Genomic DNA, 19,562 nt, shown 5'->3' on the forward strand with positions numbered 1-19,562 from the left:
TTTGTTTTGTCCACATCATCAAGTTTGAATATTCAGTATGGGTCAAAATTTGTAATAATGAAGAACTGTATGTATAATTTTATTCTTGTTCAAATTCTCTTTTGTCTGCTCTACCAACCAGTTTCTTTTTTATATTTGCATTGACATTGTGTAGTTCCTGGGATTTCCTGGCTGCAGTCTGAAACAGAAAAAATATCACTGTATGATATAATAAAGATAATATAGAAGCAAATCCTAAATTACTACAAGTGTTATCATCAAACTACTTGGTTTACTAATATAGGTTAATAAACATTGTTTGAATATGGTTGACTGGATTCATTAATTTTAATGAGTATTACTTGCCTTTGGTTGGAGATTCATAGATTTGCCCAAGTTGTAGGAAATTTATACTTATTTGAACATTTAAAATTTTTCTTTTGATTTGACATCTATGAACATTAGTATCCAAGTATAACAATGAATCCACAGTATATATTACTCTGTCATTGTTTAGTTAAACAACTTCTAACATTACTAAAAAGTTTCCAATTATCAGATCATGTGTGTTCAAATTTATCATTTCTGATTGAGTATGTTCATTATTCTAACATGACGTCCTTCAAACGCTTTGAGTACACATCCGTGGTAAAATATGAATATATTGGTTGGGCTGTTCCGATTGTACTCCCACGTCATATGATTGTTTATGAATGAAGTACACGACGTCATAGAATGATGACGTAATAATTTAAGCATTTTACGGGAAAATACATGCTGCTGATACCGAAAATCATCACAACAAGGAAACGTTAACAAACGATGCTAAAATGTGGTATAAGCCCTTTTTTTATGTACATAGAAGATATATAAAAAAAAAATATCATTAAAATTCATCCAAATCTATCTAAATATGTTATTGTAAATAGTTTGAGCATGTCACTAATTCTGTTTGCTCCGTTCTTTACCGCCAATCTAAAAGTGCGTTAATTTATGGGAACGGCAAATATTTGCCTACACCTAGAGCGCTTCGATCCAAAAGAATTGCCGTATTTGTCTTATTAGAATCGAAATAATTCATGGGGGCTTGAATATATCTAGATTTTACCACGGGTTGTCCCTTTATGCCGATATTTTACCCCTCGCTATCGCTCAGGGTAAAATATTTGTCATAAAGGGCCAACCCGTGGTAAAATCACGATATATTCAAGCCCCCATGAATTATTTCTTAATCATTGTTCCAGTTTACTGTAACAGATCTATCAATTGTTTGGGGTTATACCTGAGAGAAAACATTACTAATGGTCTTCCAGAAGTGTGATAGAAACTATCATTAAACTTAATATCAAAATGCTAGATTTTGATTCATTCATACAAGGGTGATAATACATCATATGACTTATATTCTATTACACTTCACAGACACACTTGATCAGTTATCACTTTATTTATATGTATGAGGGGGGCTAGGAGGGGTCCTGATCCCGAAATCCTGAGGTCCAAAATTTAAATAAATTTAAATCCTGACTTCCTGAAATTCAAAAAAAAGAATTCCCGGATCCTGAAAGGGTAAATCCTGAAATCCCGAGCTTAAAATCATCCAATCCCAGAGTCCTGATAAGGGTCCTATCCCCCCTGATGTGTGGTTGTTATCAACACCTCATAGTTTATTACTTTTGATTTGAAAATTTGATAACAAAATATTCAAAATAATGATTTAAATAATACATATCTGAAAGGGTGACAAGGCAGATTGTTATCCCTTGAAAAAAGGTCTTAACCTCTATTGACAAAGTTTTCTTGTTGTAACAACCTGCTCTATCATCCTCTTATCTATGTGTTATTTATAAACTGTAATTCATCAATAGTATTTCTATTTTGTACCTCTATATTCCACAGTAGGTCTACCTCCCAAGCATATGTAACAAAACTTGTGACTAGACCTTGAGTTTTGGAGCCAACTCGACCAACACGGCCAGCACGATGAATGTAGTCTGACATAAAATTAGGGAAGTCATAATTAATCACATGTTCTACCTGTGAATGGAAATAAAGTTTATATCAATATCAATAAAAAAATAATTACTGTAAATTCAGGAATTATTGCGTTTTTTATTATTTCGAAAATTGTGAAAAGGTAACAATCACAATAATTTAAACTCACATTTAAAAAAAATTTATTTGCATTAAACAGGATTTTTCTCAATATTGCAAAAATCAAAAAAGGAGTTTAGTCATAAATGAAAAAATTGCAACAATAAATGCATGCAATAATTCGCGATTTCAGAATCTAATGGATCCTGGGTAATATTTTTAAAAGTGCACATCAAAGCGTTTTGATTGGTTTAAAACGTTATAAACAATGAAAATTCAACCAATGGCCTAACGTTAGTTTCACTTTTGGGTACAAACAATGAAATTACCCATGATGCTTTAGATTCTGAAACGGCCAATTTATAAATTTACAGCAAAAGCTGTTGAAAATAACTTGATTGATTCTGCCATTGATTTACTTTCATTGTAAAATAAGGTCCTAATTAAAAATTTTGTTCCAAGATGGAAGTCTCATTTAAATGTTGGTGTAAGCTGAAAAGGTTTTAAGCAAAATACTGAAGAAGTAAAACCACACATACATCAGACAGGACGATAAACTCACCCTGACAGTGTCTAATCCTCTAGAGGCTATATCTGTACATACTAATATATCATTCTCTTCATTCTGGAATCTTTCAAATATATCTTTTCTCTCCTGTAGCATTAGAAGAGAATAATTAAAATAGCATACTGGAATGAGGGGGGATAGGAGGGGTCCTGATCCCAAAATCCTGGTCTTAAAAACATGAAATCCTGAGGTCCTGAATTTAATTAAAGTAAGTCCAGACGTCCCGAAAAATCAGAAAAAAAGAATTCCTGAATCCCGAAAGGGTCAATCCCAAAATCCCGAGCTTAAAAACACCTCATCCTGGAGTCCCTATAAAGATCCTATCCCCCCTCTGGAATGGCTAACAGTTACATAAAAACACTTTTGCAAGCCTTACTAATTCCAAACTGTCCATTCAAGTCCATGATGATGTATTTTTTGATGTTTTTGTGTTTAAGGATAGCATTTCTTTGAAACAAACAATCAAAGAAAGTATTTAATATCCTCCCCTCCCCCTCATATTACTAATTTTACAACAATTTTCAGAACACAAGGTATCTCGATAATGAGGGTACCATATACAGTTGAATTGTAAATAAGCTAACCTGAAAGGTCTTACACACAATTTTAATAAATTTGAACCCATTTACAGTGCTGCTACTGAACACATTTATGTTTTCGAAGTTAAATTAGTAAGACACAGAGTTTGTATCTAGCAACTCAATTACTTCATAATTTGAAACTGAAATGAAAATTAAGCTATAATATATATCAAGTGATTTTTTTTACATTGATGCTTTATACAGGATCTTTGAAAAACTTTTATAGACCAGCACTTCTATTATTTAAAGCAAATATGAACTTTTGAGTTCAATAAAAGAATAAATCAAGTATTTTGACTGTGAAAAAAGAATTCTTTTTTTCCAGCATTCAATTTGAAGGTACATCCAGAAAAAGCCTCAGACTTACCAAATTCATGTGTAAATTTCCTCTTCAAACACTAGTTTGATACCCCTGATGGCATTCTAATATTCCCTTATTTCTTAAGTATTTTTATTGGGTTAAGAAATACATTAAAGAATCAATTGTGATAATGTTAAACTATCAGGGCATGACAAGGAAAAACTGTACTTACATAAGGCGTCATCCTTGCATTCATAAGAACATTATCGATAGATTGTTCTTTTAAAAATCTTGACAACCAAACTGATCTAGCATGCTCGTTACAGAATATCATTGCTGGAGTGCCTTTCTTTGTTAATGTCTTTGACATTAAAACAATCTCCTCTGAAAAAAACAAAACAAGAAGTCATTTTGCTGAAGTTACTGATTTCAAAGATTAAAAAATATCTGTCAAGTAATAACAAGGTATTAATTCACCTACAGCGACAAAAGTTGAGAGTGTAGGTTATAGAAATTCATCTTGGGTGAAATTGAACATCAAGTCTATCCCTTAGCTTTCAAGAATGATTAAAATCGTGAAAAATTGTTCATTCATTTCAAGAAATTTTGGTGGTTCTTTTAATGATTGACGGGCCATAATTCTTTTTAAAACTGTTATGAGACCTTTGATTGGATAACTTTTTTTTTATTATCAATGGGACTTCTGAACATGTGCACTTGTTTCACAAGAGAAAACAACCTTTAAGTAGAGTAGAAACTGTGTATAACATGAGTTTACACAAGTTTTTTATAGGTTTATTTAACTTAATCTTTTATTTTTCTGTGGGTTGATTTTAATCCTCTAGATATTACACATTCTGGCTTTTGTATGATTTTGTATGATCTTGGGTTTTTTTTATGCATGAAACATTTTTTGATGTTACAGTTTCTTTATATTTGGCATTCTTTGAAACTTACTGCAGGTAGAATATAATGTCTAGTAATATTGCTACATTTATCATCTTGAGAAGCAATTTTTGTATATTGGGGGAAAATTATATTTTAATGGATAAATTATTTCTTAAGCCTATAGAAAATGTTTATTTTGTTGAATGTATAAATGTGTTGTTCCCCTTCACCCATGAATTTCCACAAAATTAATATCCTACGATTAACAATGCATTCACAGTATCAAATATTGTATATATATATTTACCTGCTTTTTGTGAAGGTTTCAGTCTTAAAAATTTCTGTGGAACATGTGGCATTAAGTGATGTAGAAAATCTGTTGTTACCTTTTCCATGTCTTCAATCTAAAACACAAATGGTTTTCATTAATTAGGAGTACAAATATACCTTTGAATGTTCATCGTTTTACTAAAGATCACAAAAATTTATTCCTTGACTGTTGATTCAAAAGAATGTTACTTTTCAAAACTTATTCATATGGTATATTGACTGATCAATGCACAATTATAACACTAACAGCAACAACATACAGTGGATTCTTAAGAAATAATTCATGGGGGCTTGAATATATCGTGATTTTACCACGGGTTGGCCCTTTATGACAAATATTTTACCATGAGCGATAGCGAGGGGTAATTATCGACATAAAGTGACAGACAACCCGTGGTAAAATCTAGATATATTCAAGCCCCCATGAATTATTTCGATTCTGATAGGACAAATACGGCAATTATTTTGGATCAAAGCGCTCTAGGTGATGGCATTTTTTGCCGTTCCAATAAATAAACACACAATTAAATTGACGTAAAATAACGGAACAAACTGAATAAGTGATGATGCTTAAACTATTTACAATAACATATTTGGATAATTTTAGACGAATCTAATCATTATTGTACTTATCTGTCTCATATGTATACAAAAATGACTAATATAACTCATTTTAGCATTGTTTGTTTACGTTTCCTTGTTGTGATGATTTTCCGTTTCACAAGCGTGTATTTTCCCGAAAATTGCTTATATTCTGACGTCATTGTTCTATGACGACGAGTAACTCATTCATAAAAAAACATATGACGTGGGAGAACAATCGAAACAGCCCTTACAATATATTCATATTTTACCACGAGTGTGTACTCAAAGTGTTTGAATTAAGTTTATTTTTACAAATAAACCTCCGACAAACTGATCCAATAAATTATCCTAACATTTGTCGAACAAGCTTCTTCAGAAAGCACTTACAAACCAAAGAAGACACTTGAATAAAAAACAACTTTTTCCCTGCATTAAAGTGAATTCAGAAATACTAGAAATAACATTTGTGTGTTTGAAGCAGTGACAGTGTTAAACACCAATTGACACATAACTATTGTAAATATTCCAATTTAGTAATCTTGAAATTAAAAGAATTAGACTATTTCAGACCAGTTGCTTCGCAGGGCGCAGCATTATACGACCGCAGATGTAGAACCCTGAACAGATGGGACAAGTATGGACACAACTTTTAAGTTTGATACAGCTTTAAATGTGGATTGTGATTAAAAAGTTGACACAACATAGGTTTATGTCACATTATGATTTTGGACCCTTTGGACCTTAATGTAGACCAATTTGAAAACTGGACCAAAAATTAATAAATAGTTGACACAGCATAGGTTTCTGACACAGAATAAATGTATTCAAATGAACTTAAAATTTTTGTTTTCTCTTAGAGCAATTCACTATGCTGTTGAATATTAATCCTCTCAAAAAAATGTTTGAAGAAATTTTCTTTTTATTTATGAAATTTCAAATGAGAAAAATTGAACCCAATTTTTTAATCACATCCCCCTTTCCCTTATTCCAAAACTAATTTCAATTAAAATATTCTAATGGAGTTTGCAACAATTACTACTCATTTAAATACATCATAAAATATTACAATGTAAAAAACTGCTTGTTATCACTGAATGGTAAAGATTATTTAAATTTATCAGTTGGTAGTAAAAAGTGAATATACATTGTATATTGTATATAACAAAGATTTAAGTTGATTCTGGACAAAGAAAGATAACTCCAATTAAAAAAAATTCTTGCAGATATTTCTTGCTTACTATACTGGACAAAGAAAGATAACTCTTAATTAAAAACAATTTGCTATTTCACAATATTGTGAAATTAGATATTTCTTGCCATTGCACAATACTGTGCAATTGAAAAGACTTGCTATTGCACAATACTTAATATAATAATTTTAGATCCTGATTTGGACCAACTTGAAAACTGGGCCCATAATCAAAAATCTAAGTACATGTTTAGATTCAGCATATCAAAGAGGCCCAAGAATTTAATTTTTGTTAAAATCAAACTTAGTTTAATTTTGGACCCTTTGCACTTTAATTTAGACCAATTTTAAAACTGGACCAAAAATTAAGAATCTACATACACAGTTAGATTTCGCATATCAAAGAATCCCAATTATTCAATTTTTGATGAAATCAAACAATGTTTAATTTTGGACCTCAATTTGGGCCAACTTGAAAACTGGGCCAATAATCAAAAATCTAAGTACATTTTTAGATTCAGCATATCAAAGAAACCCAAGGTTTCAATTTTTGTTCAAATCAAACTAAGTTTAATTTTGGACCCTTTGGACCTTAATGTAGACCAATTTGAAAACGGGACCAAAAATTAAGAATCTACATACACAGTTAGATTCGGCATATTAAAGAACCCCAATTATTCAATTTTGATGAAATCAAACAAAGTTTAATTTTGGACCCTTTGGGCCCCTTTTTCCTTAACTGTTGGAACCAAAACTCCCAAAATCTTTACCAACCTTCCTTTTATAGTCATAAACCTTGTGTTTAAATTTCATAGATTTCTATTTACTTATTCTAACGCTATGGTGCGAAAACCAAGAAAAATGCTTATTTGGGTCCCTTTTTGGCCCCTAATTCCTAAACTGTTGGGACCGAAACTCCCAAAATCAATACCAACCTTCCTTTTGTGGTCATAAACCTTGTGTTTAAATTTCATTGATTTCCATATACTTTAACTAAAGTTATTGTGCGAAAACCAAGAATAATGCTTATTTGGGCCCTTTTTTGGCCCCTAATTCCTAAACTGTTGAAACCAAAACTCCCAAAATCAATCCCAACCTTTCTTTTGTGGTCAAAAACCTTGTGTCAAAATATCATAGATTTCTATTAACTTAAACTAAAGTTATAGTGCGAAAACCAAGAAAATGCTTATTTGGGCCCTTTTTGGCCCCTAATTCCTAAAATGTTGGGACCAAAACTCCCAAAATCAATACCAGCCTTCCTTTTATGGTCATAAACCTTGTGTTAAAATTTCATAGATTTCTATTCACTTTTACTAAAGTTAGAGTGCGAAAACTAAAAGTATTCGGACGACGACGACGACGACGACGACGACGCCAACGTGATAGCAATATACGACGAAAATTTTTTCAAAATTTGCAGTCGTATAACAATATACGACGAAAATTTTTTCAAAATTTGCGGTCGTATAAAAAAGTGACTGTAATGGTTGCCAATGACTTTGCCAACCATGAATTAATGGCAATCATCATCAAATCAAAACTAACATAATATGTCATATTAAATTACAATTTTGAATCAGATTCAATCTGTTTTACTCACAGGAAATGAATCACCCAGTATAGTTTTCAAACTTCTTGGCATGGTAGCACTAACTAGTACTAGCTGCATTCCTGCTCCACTTGTCTCTGTAATAATATTCTCTGAAACCTGAGAAGAAAATTGAAATTCAGATTATTTTCTTACACAACACATAAAGGCTGTACAAGAATTAAACTCATGGGTATGGGAGGCATTTTTTGAAGACCCCAACCACCCATAAAACAAAAAATCATAAACTTTGCAAAATTCTCAGCAAAATACAGCAAATACCCATTTTTAACATGGAGTGCCTCCCATTCCTGAACCGATATATATATTGGAATAGCCCTTATATCTTTCTGCTCTTTGCATATATTAACTGATTGACATGATTTTTTGAAATACAAAACAACAGATGTTCCTGTATGTATCTGTCATCTTTACTTCCAGCCAATTATTAACTGATGGAGATCTTATGTTATCAGTTCAAGGAATTTTGTGTTGAATGTCAGAGAATAATAGCCTCGGCTGAATTAGTCTAGTCAAACTAAGTTTTAACCTCGAACTGATTGCAACAGAAAATGTTTCATTTCTTAGCTATAGCATTAAGCCCCAAATATACACAGAAAAAAGACCCATAAAATCTAAGGAAACTCAAATTTTGCATTTTTTATTTCTAAATTGAAATTAACATTGGAAAGGGAGATAACCCCACAAAAATGAGGGTTTATGTGTCAGTTTTTGGTTGATTTTCTTTAAATTATTCATGTAAAATATTATACTTTGATGGGATTATAAGTTTGTATTTGACTATATTTTATAATCTCCAAATGTAAAGTGTATAAATGTACAAAACTGAAGTGTTATGGGTATTTTTATTTTTTTTGGTACATTTTTTATTAAAGTAATTGAAAATTTATGGCTTTGTGACTATTTTGATAAATAATGTGAATATTTTATATTGTTTATATCTGTAAATTTTATTTGTTCAGCATCTACCTTGTATAAAGAAACTTTAAACCACAACAAGAATATATGCCTAATTAGTTTTATTCAATTTGAGATTCTTTACCTTAACATGCTGAAAAATCTAATAATTGGTCAACTAATGAATTATGAAATCTAGGTTGTAGCTTGATAAAAGATATGTAAACACCTTTGGAGTGGTTTCTTATACTCTACACACAACTAAAATATCAAGAATCAATACATTCTGTTGAACCGAAGTGGTAAATTGGATAAATTTTTATTGTTATTTCTAACTTGTTTGCAGAGTTATCTCCCATATCATTGCAAACTCCATAAGGAATTTAAAATCATCATTTATAGTTTTCCTCAAGTTGGTTTTTTGGGGATTTTTCCCTGTGTATATTTGGGTTATAATGCTAAAGATTAAAAACTTTAAATAAAAATCTTCTGTTGCAATTACATGTACTTCAAGGTTAGGGTCAAATTTATGCTAGATTGACTGGACTTAATTCATAAAATAGTATACTCAAGCAATTTATACATAGACATACGATATGGTCACCATGCATCATCAAAGATAGTACATTGTATTGTACATTCAGAATTTTTATGATGAAATGATTTAAACATTATTATGTTAACACCATTGTGATATTTAGTGTTTGTTGTGTATTTTTTTAATCCTGATATAAGCCCTGTCAAAGAAATTATGTAAAACTTACACCTAATTTATTTATAATATATTTGATTTCTGAATTAAAACTGTCATCCAGTAATGTGTCTGCCTCATCAATGACTAAATGTCTCACATGGGACGGTTTTATTATCCCTGAAAAGAAAAAAGGAAAAATTTAATTCATGATGTTTCTTTAAAAGGAGTAGGTTCAGTAATTATAAGCCCCCTTTTTGGCCCCAAAATATAGCAGTTTTACGAAATTGTTAAGATATAAAATTTTAGTTATTCATTGGAAAGTAAAATGCTTCTGCTACATAAATATGGGCTGTTTTTGACAATACAATGAACATATATATCGGGTACCATTATCATTAAGTCATGCTAAATTACTGAAATCTTCAAAATTTTAGAATTTTAGTTAAATTTATGACTGTTTCTGTCTTAAATGAATTGGCCACATTTGTGTGTATTCTTAATATTGAAATGTAAGTTGTATTTTATGATAATACATAACATTTATAAAGGTTGTGGATGAACACAGATGTGGCCACTTTCATTTTTGAGAAAAAATCATTTGAAAAGTGACATTTTTGGGCATATTTGATAGATTTTTCATATTTAAGCTAGAATCGGAGCGTTTTTAATGAGTAAATCAGTTATAATCTTTCACATAAACTTATTGAATCAACTGAAATAGACATTTAAGTGTTTAAAAAGTGTCTAAAATCTTTCGTCAGATGAACTTGAAATTTGTGGCCAACATCAGCCCTTAACAGACCTACTCCTTTAGAACAAAAAATCAAACAAACAGTTCTCTTGTTTTACAAGAGTCATGAGGTGAACATGAAAATGTAAGACCTTAAAGTCATTGCATACTTTAAAAGTGTCTGAATGTTACCTTTTAAAGTACAATATAAAACACTAAAATAAATAACTTTGAACTTGCATTGACATAACAAAACCACAGAAATTTGATGACACAAACATTCGCAAACTAATAACAATAACATATATTCTGAATGGTAATTTTCTTATGGCATGACATAAAATAAAAAGGGATATGTTGGCATCTTGTGTCTTAAGGTCCATGGATCCTGATATACAATAAATAATTCTAGCCATACTTACTGGCTCCTAAGAATTTCCTTAACATTCCTGTTGTTGATATCAGTATATCAATTTCAGATTTCTTTGGATAGGCCAACTTTTTCTATAGTAAAGAGAAAAGAAAACTAGAGGCTCTCAAGAGCCTGTATCGCTCACCTGATTCTACTTGGGTTTTTGAAATCATATAAAAAAATATAAAATTTGGCTAAAAGTGACAACACAACCTCATTTATAAGAAAAGGAACATGTTTAATTTCATTCAAAAGTCCCCCACTGGCGGCCATCTTGGATGACGGATCGGCTACAAAGTAACAACACTTGGTCAGCACCTCATAAGGAACATTCATGCCATGTTTGGTTTTATTCCATTCAGTGGTTCTCTAAAAGAAGTCATTTGTATGCATTTTCCATAGGGTCCTATGTTAAACTAAGTTCCCTGCTGGCGGCCATCTTGGATGATGCATCAGCTACAAAGTAACAACACTTGGTCAGCACCTCATAAGGAACATTCATGCAATGTTTGGTTTTATTCCATTCAGTGGTTCTCTAAAAGAAGTCATTTGTATGCATTTCCTTATAGGGTCCTATGTTAAACTAAGTCCCCCGCTGGCGGCAATCTTGGATAATGGATCGGCTACAAAGTAACAACACTTGGTCAGCACCACATTAGGAACATTCATGCCATGTTTGATTTCATTCCATTCAGTGGTTCTCTAAAAGAAGTCATTTGTATGCATTTCCCATAGGGTCCTATGTTAAACTAAGTCCCACGCTGGCGGCCATCTTGGATGATGGATCAGCTACAAAGTAACAACACTTGGTCAGCACCACATAAGGAACATTCATGCCATGTTTGGTTTCATTCCATTCAGTGGTTCACTAGAAGAAGTGATTTGTATGCATTTCCAATAGGGTCCTATGTTAAACTAAGTCCCCCGCTGGCTGCCTTCTTGGATAATGGATCAGCTACAAAGTAACAACACTTGGTCAGCACTCCATAAGGAACATTCATGCTATGTTTGGTTTCATTCCATTTAGTGGTTCTCTAGAAGAAGTCATTTGTATGCATTTCCCATAGGGTCCTATGTTAAACTAAGTCCCCCGCTGGCGGCCATCTTGGATGATGGATCGGCTAAAAAGTAACAACACTTGGTCAGCATCCCATAAGGAACATTCATGCTATGTTTGGTTTTATTCCATTCAGTGGTTCTCTAAAAGAAGTCATTTGTATGCATTTCCCATAGGGTCCTATGTTAAACTAAGTCCCCGGCTGGCGGCTATCTTGGATGATGGATCAGCAACAAAGTAACAACACTTGGTCAGCACCTCATAAGGAACATTCATGCCATGTTTGGTTTCATTCCATTCAGTGGTTCTCTAAAAGAAGTCATTTGTATGCATTTCCCATAGGGTCCTATGTTAAACTAAGTCCCCCGCTGGCGGCCATCTTGGATGATGGATCGGCTACAAAGTAACAACACTTGGTCAGCACCCCATAAGGAACATTCATGCTATGTTTGGTTTTATTCCATTCAGTGGTTCTCTAAAAGAAGTCATTTGTATGCATTTCCCATAGGGTCCTGTGTTAAACTAAGTCCCCTGCTGGCGGCCATCTTTGATGATGGATCGGCTACAAAGTAACAACACTTGGTCAGCACCACATAAGGAACATTCATGCCATGTTTGGTTTCATTCCATTCAGTGGTTCACTAAAAGAAGTCATTTGTATGCATTTCCAATAGGGTGCTATGTTAAACTAAGTCCCCGCTGGTGGCCATCTTGGATAATGGATCGGCTACAAAGTAACAACACTTGGTCAGCACTCCATAAGGAATGAATATTCATGCTATGTTTGGTTTCATTCCATTTAGTGGTTCTCTAGAAGAAGTCATTTGTATGCATTTCCCATAGGGTCCTATGTTAAACTAAGTCCCCCGCTGGCGGCCATCTTGGATGATGGATCGGCTACAAAGTAACAACACTTGGTCAGCACCCCATTAGGATAATTCATGCTATGTTTGGTTTTATTCCATTCAGTGGTTCTCTAAAAGAAGTCATTTGTATGCATTTCCCATAGGGTCCTATGTTAAACTAAGTCCCCGGCTGGCGGCCATCTTGGATGATGGATCGGCAACAAAGTAACAACACTTGGTCAGCACCTCATAAGGAACATTCATGCCATGTTTGGTTTCATTCCATTCAATGGTTCTCTAAAAGAAGTCATTTGTATGCATTTCCCATAGTGTCCTATGTTAAACTAAGTCCCCCGCTGGCGGCCATCTTGGATGATGGATCGGCTACAAAGTAACAACACTTGGTCAGCACCTCATAAGGAACATTCATGCCATGTTTGGTTCCATTCCATTCAGTGGTTCTCTAGAAGAAGTTCAAAATGTAAATTGTTAACGACGACGACGACGGACGACGACGGACGACGACGACGACGGACGACGGACGCCAAGTGGTGAGAAAAGCTCACTTGGCCCTTCGGGCCAGGTGAGCTAACAAATTATGTATAGTTAATATGTAATTTACAGGTATACCTATAGTCTGTCCTTCAATGTTGAAGGCTGTAGGGTGACCTAAAGTAACCCTCAATGTCATTTGGTGTCTGGTGAAGAGTTGTTTCATTGGCTATCATACCACATCTTCTTATTCTTATAAACATTTGATACCTGTTTATTTGGGTAAAATGGTATTTCTTCACTAAATTGAAAGTCCAGTATCATTTGAAAAATCATACAATTTCAATTAACAATTAAGGTGGCTCGGGCCTATTCGAAGTTTCTATCAGAAGTGCCGTATTTTTGGTTATTTTATTCTTTAAAGAAAATATATCAAATTGGTCGAAAAAAAATAGGGGGTCACAGACCATTTGAGCTCAAAATTTTACTTTTAAACAGGTATGTAAAATGGACCATTTTTCAATGAAATGATAGGGAAAATAGAGGTGTTGACATCTTTTTATCGGAATATCAAAAAAACGTTCTATGACAATTGGTCCAAAACTGTAATAAGAAAAGCTGTAATATAGCTTCAAAGAATGAGCCAATAAAAAACATAGGTCACCGATAAGGAAAAAAATTTATTTTGCCTTAAAACCCAAATTTTGGCCGGAAAATGGTGAAAATGGGTGAAATGTCATTTTGACCCTTTAACAAATACGGATAATAACGAAAATATTCTATTATTCACATAACTACAATGATTTTACATTTCTATTCATTCAAAATATTTAAAAAAATTATATCGAATTTACGACAAATACTTTTGTAATTCATGCGTGAAATTATGCGCAGTTGAATAGTCCCGAGCCACCTTAAATGAATGAAGTAGGAATTTATTCCATGAAATATGTAAATAGATATAAGAAGATGTGGTATAAGCGTCAATGAGACAACTCTCCATACAAGTCACAATTTGTAAAAGTAAACCATTATAGGTCAAAGTACGGTCTTCAACACGGAGTGTTGGTTTTGTATTTAACAAAGTTTTGTATTCTTCTTTAAAGAAACATTTAGAAAACAACACATGAAAATTCTTCCACCAACACAATAAAATATAAATGATTCTATTTGAAAGCTGATAATAAAAGACCTACTTTTGTTCCAAAGCTTCCTATCATAGTATCTACAGAAAAGTCCATCTGTGCAGCAAACTTGTCTGCAAGGACCTGAAAATATAAAAACATATGTTTTTGGTTTTAGTTAAATTTATGAAGGACAAAAAAAACTAATATTTTTTTCACTTCATGCACTGGAAATATTTTATATCATTTTTACAGACTTCCATACATTTGAAAAATCCAAATATTTCATTCCACAATTTATAAGTCAAGCAAAGCCTTGAATCTGAATTCAACACATTCAGCTTTAAAAAAATTGAAAAAAAATCTAAAGTATTACAATAACTAAAAATATTCACATGGTATGTAACTATTCACATGAACTTTTACCTTACTTAAGTTGGTACCTAACACTACAGGGAGATAACTCTGTAAGTTTAGCTAAACATTTTAATTACATTGTGTTGTTAAGGGAAATAAAAGCTTCTCAATGATCAAAATAAGTGTTTGTCAAACTGCTATATAACCAGTGTATTTTTTCTGATAAATTGGTTGGTTCAAATTTTTTGAATTTTTAATATTTTTGTCAAAAGGTCAATAAATACTTGTCAAAATTTAATGAAAATTAAACAAGCCAAACAAATTTAGTCAAGGTGTTGGGTACCACTTTAAAGAACCTAAGAAGAACTCAGTCAAGTATATTCAATTAATGAGAAAATACTTCAACTAATTCTGCTTTAAAATTGAAAAGAAGGCTTTGCTTTAAATGCTGTACCTTAACCTGTTGTACCAGTTCTTTAGTTGGAACCAATATGATACATCTTGGACTATTTTCTGGAATTTCTGTACCAAATTTAGCATCACTTTTTTTCTGTCTGGAAATCATTTCCATTATGGGTAATAAATAAGCTAATGTTTTACCACTACCTAAAATAAAGAGGAAATTATGAAAGTGGATCCAGTAGAACTAATATGTAATGCAAAGCAAAGATACATTTAACTAGGATGTTCCCTACTGAGTTTCAAAATATTTTTTTAACAGAATGTTGATAGTAGGTAAATAAAGGAACTAAAAAAGCAGAAAAAAATGAGGGTCTGCAGGCTTCTTTACAAGATATAAGGCAATGCAAATTTGGCAGGAAATAATTCTCTCTAGACTTTTCATACATCTAATATGGTTTTTCTTTTGCTTTAAAAAAATTACAATAAAATAACAAGGATTTTATAGGAATTTCAAAAATGGCTTTTAAAACTATATGTAATGAAATATTTGGGTTAGCAGGGATTTTTTTTAATGGCCATGTGTTGTTCGCTGTTGTCTGTCTTTGTTTATGCTTTCAATTATATACATTCATGCATTGCTCAGTTGGATAGTCTTTATTTGTGAATTTGTTTTTTCAATATGAAATGTTCATGGCTGGTATGCTTTCTGTTAAATTGTAGATTACAGTTATCTTTTTCTGAATTATTTATACAAAAGGATAGCCTGTATGTTATCACCATCCAACCTCTATTTCTTTAAAAGTAAAATCAAAATTTGGGCACATTGTGCAGCTGTGTCAAAATAATGTTGGGCCACATTTAAAAGAATTTCTGTTTCCCCTCCCTGGGTTTACCCTTTGTAAACAGACCAGGAAGGAAGGTTATTTTTTTTACTGGATGTCATAGCATGGTTAGTCAAGGCCAATTATCAGTTGAACGTGCTCAATATGAGTGTATTTATTTAGATTAACAATCCTTTGCTTTCAAGCTCTTTTAAAAAATGTAAACAAATTATTTTTTGAGGAAAACAATTTGTTGACCAGGGGCTTATATCTGACTCAGGTAAGGGAGGGAAACAAACATATTTTAAATTTTAGCCTTGCTACTAACTTAAGACTGATATTAACAGATGTTTGTTAAAAAGTAGAATTTTAAATCTCACCTGTTTCTGCAGCTATTTGAATATTTTCACCGTCTAAAACTTTGGCAATAGATTTACTCTGTAAATGGAAATTGAAAACAATGTAAATAAATAATTCATAAGAAATGTCAGAAACAAATTCAAAACTGTTTATATAAGAAACTCTATTAATCTAAGATAAAGTCATTGTAATTAAAATATGCTTGTAACCAGAAATGTCACTGCATGACTGTAGCAATTTTAAAATATATACGGCAACATGTAAATTGGTGTCTCAGCCTCAATAGTTATTCATGCAGCATGTTTATTTCAATGCTTTAACTATAAAGTTTTTTTTATTCCATTTGTAAAGGGGCATAACTCTAGATCAGTAAAAGTGACACCACCACCTCTCTTTTTGTCCTGTTTCTAAATTCCGTACAAATACATTTGATATTTTCCGACATTGACATCTGATGTTAATCTATATTTGCACATTGTTTGTCCTCATCAGTTTTATCACTATATTCAACTTTCTTTCAAACTGTATACCTGTATCACAGTTGGAGAGCTAATGTTCATACTTTCAAGCACAGGTAGAAATTCTGGGTTTATATCAAAGTCAGTAAAGTGTTGAATTTCTTCATCTCTCAGTAAGGCTGGATTCTGAAAAACAGACAATTCATCTTTTTTTGTTTGTTTCTGTATTAATTATTATTAGGCATGAACATACTCACCACTTTAAGCAGTTTAAGGTATTCTGCCAAACTTAAAATCAAACTTTAATCATTTTGGCACTATAACATCAACTTTTCCCTTACAATGTCTAACTTTTACAGGAATGTACTGTACTTGGGTATATAATATTTAGTAATTGTGGACAAAACATTCTGTAAGGTACAGGGTACTACATTGTATACACACTTTTTTCTTTAAAAAGAAAATTCAACAAAAAGTGTTATTTCGATGTGTATAATATTTTTCAGATATATATACAACTGTTTTCTGCTCTTTTGAAGGTTTGTTGTATTTTTGACACATTCTTTATTTCCATTCTAAAATTTATTCCAATTCTGAATTTATCTTGTTGAAAAAGATATATAATTGCTTCCTGTACCACAGATTGATCTCCAACTGCTACATAACTGAAAAAAAATCAAAACCTTTTTCTTACCTTTCCATAACTATTAATAGTGAAGTAATCTCCGGCAGATTTAGTGTTTTTCCATGCATGAGAAACCAGTACTTTAGGATCAAACTCACTGTATGTTTGTCCTTTATGGTGATTGTATTGAGAACGCTTGCATGAAATAATTAAAGGCGATTTGAATTTAATTTTTTTCTTCTTATTTTCTAATTCCTTTTTAAGTTTTTGTTTTTCTAAATTGAGCATCATCTTTTGAGGAACTGTTATTCTTGGCAATTCTCTGTCTCCTACTAGTGTCTGGAAAAAAGAATAGTAAACTGTAAAAAATCATACTAAAAAAACAGTCCGTTGTTACAACTGTTTCAAAAATTTATTGTGTGTTATGTGTTGAAAAAACAATTCCATTGTATGTTCAGTTTTGAGAATAGTATGTTAATCTTGGCCAATCCTTCAGACATTGTCAGAGGTGACTTAAATGGAAAAGGTCGAATAAATTTAGGTAAAAAATATCAATACTACACTAGGAGATTAAAATTTCAAACACAATTAAAAGTTAAATATAAACATGATAAAACACTTGATTGACACTTCAAACCCCCAAAATCTTAAATATTGTAGAATCTAACGTAACCAATGAAAACCATAGTTTCCTTCCAATGGGATATTTTATGGTTAAAAATCAAACATTAGCCGTGAAATGTTATAATCAAATCAAGAATATATTTTTTGTTATTTAACAATTATCTATAAAAATGAAACTGCTCTAATTGCTCTCATGTACTTCACTGGTACAAAGTATGCCATTATACAAGAATAAGCACTACTTCTTGGAAAACTTACACTGTACTGTTTTAACAGTATCAATATTTTCTGGAGTCTTCTGGTAGAGTATGCCATGTTGGCTTGTGTTATCTGAAAGAAAGAAGAATATGCTTAATTAATTGGAATTATTAACCATGTCACTGTTGTCTTTATACATTTGTATATTGCATCTCTTTGATAGGTTTGCTCAAAGATTTGACATGCATTTATAATGTAATCCATTTAGTGTTTAACATTTGGGAAAGGCACATCTGTTTTTCTAAAGAATCTGAACATATGTTTTTGTTAACGTCTAGATGTGTTTTGACTGGATGGGTTGCTGTCTCACTGATATATACCCCCTGGCCCACTTATGATCTTTTTTTCTCTATATGCAATCGATGATTTTTATAGTTAGACACATCCTTGATGCAATGTTTTATTTTATTTTTGGGATGTTAGAGGTTATAATACACAATTCACACTTCAAGATGATTCAAACTTATTTTTTTTCGAATTTTGTTTCACCAGATCTCATATGTGCTTTAGTTCTGCGAAAGTACATTTTATCATCTTTTTTTATTCTAACACAAAATGTAATGGGATCTAGTCAGAAATATATATGCAGTGTTGGGATCAGTTCGAAATCCTCTGCAAAAATACAACATACAAACAATATCACCTAACACAAATTTGTTTTCATTTGGGGTGAGGAAAAAAAAACTAGAACATGAACATTTGCTTAATTTACCTGTATAGAAATCTAAGTATGTGTACGTGGTGTATAGAAAAATAGAGATTGATACATTTTTTTCAATCTCAACATATGAACCATAACTATCATGAAGCTTTTCTTTTCATGCCCTTGACACAGTTTTGTATGCTCAAGAATGAAAAATGATGTGTGCTATAGACAGAGAGAGACATTTTTTAGGCAGTTAGGGTTTCAAGTCTAGTTCTGTGGTAAGGCCCAAGAGAGCATGTGTGTGCAGAGACAAATATGTACAACAACTACAGCTTTTAGGGGTCAATATTAGTAATATGGTGGTTTCTATTTCAAGAAAATATATAATAGACATGCTAGACATGTCATGATGTCTTTGACATTGCAAAGAAAATTAAACCAGTGCCTGTAAGTTACACTCAGGAAAATTGACACTATTTTTTTCATATACTTTTTTCTAATTTGAGTAAATTGGCTTTTACCAAGGATTTGTATAGTTAAAATCAAATACAAATCCTTGCTTTTTACTCAAAGTTGTTATTGAAATTAAAAAGTTTCATGCCTGCTAAAAATCTTTTTGGTATTTAGTTGAACCGG

The 19,562-nt window shown here is 32.0% G+C and overlaps 1 protein-coding gene across 2 annotated transcripts; it reads right to left on the reverse strand.

Annotated features, from left to right (window-relative positions):
• LOC134711310 (probable ATP-dependent RNA helicase DDX28) lies at nt 1–19,560 on the reverse strand. 2 transcript variants are annotated; one of them, XM_063571843.1, is made up of 15 exons: nt 19,528–19,560; nt 18,281–18,352; nt 17,468–17,737; nt 16,846–16,959; nt 16,336–16,393; nt 15,187–15,338; nt 14,448–14,519; nt 10,868–10,949; nt 9,786–9,892; nt 8,116–8,223; nt 4,719–4,815; nt 3,756–3,907; nt 2,636–2,728; nt 1,864–2,016; nt 1–178 (listed from the first exon to the last, which is right to left on the reverse strand). In XM_063571843.1, exons 2-15 carry the CDS (start codon nt 18,335–18,337, stop codon nt 80–82), a joined length of 1,614 nt encoding a protein of 537 aa, XP_063427913.1. In that variant the 5' UTR covers nt 18,338–18,352; nt 19,528–19,560; the 3' UTR covers nt 1–79. The 2 variants fall into 2 exon arrangements, with proteins under 2 accessions (XP_063427913.1, XP_063427912.1); XM_063571842.1 differs by lacking the exon at nt 19,528–19,560 and adding an exon at nt 19,448–19,470.
• Between the last annotated feature and the right edge of the window lie 2 nt (nt 19,561–19,562).

Source organism: Mytilus trossulus, chromosome 3 (assembly GCF_036588685.1).
Source record: "Mytilus trossulus isolate FHL-02 chromosome 3, PNRI_Mtr1.1.1.hap1, whole genome shotgun sequence".
NCBI classification, from domain to species: Eukaryota; Metazoa; Mollusca; class Bivalvia; order Mytilida; family Mytilidae; genus Mytilus; species Mytilus trossulus.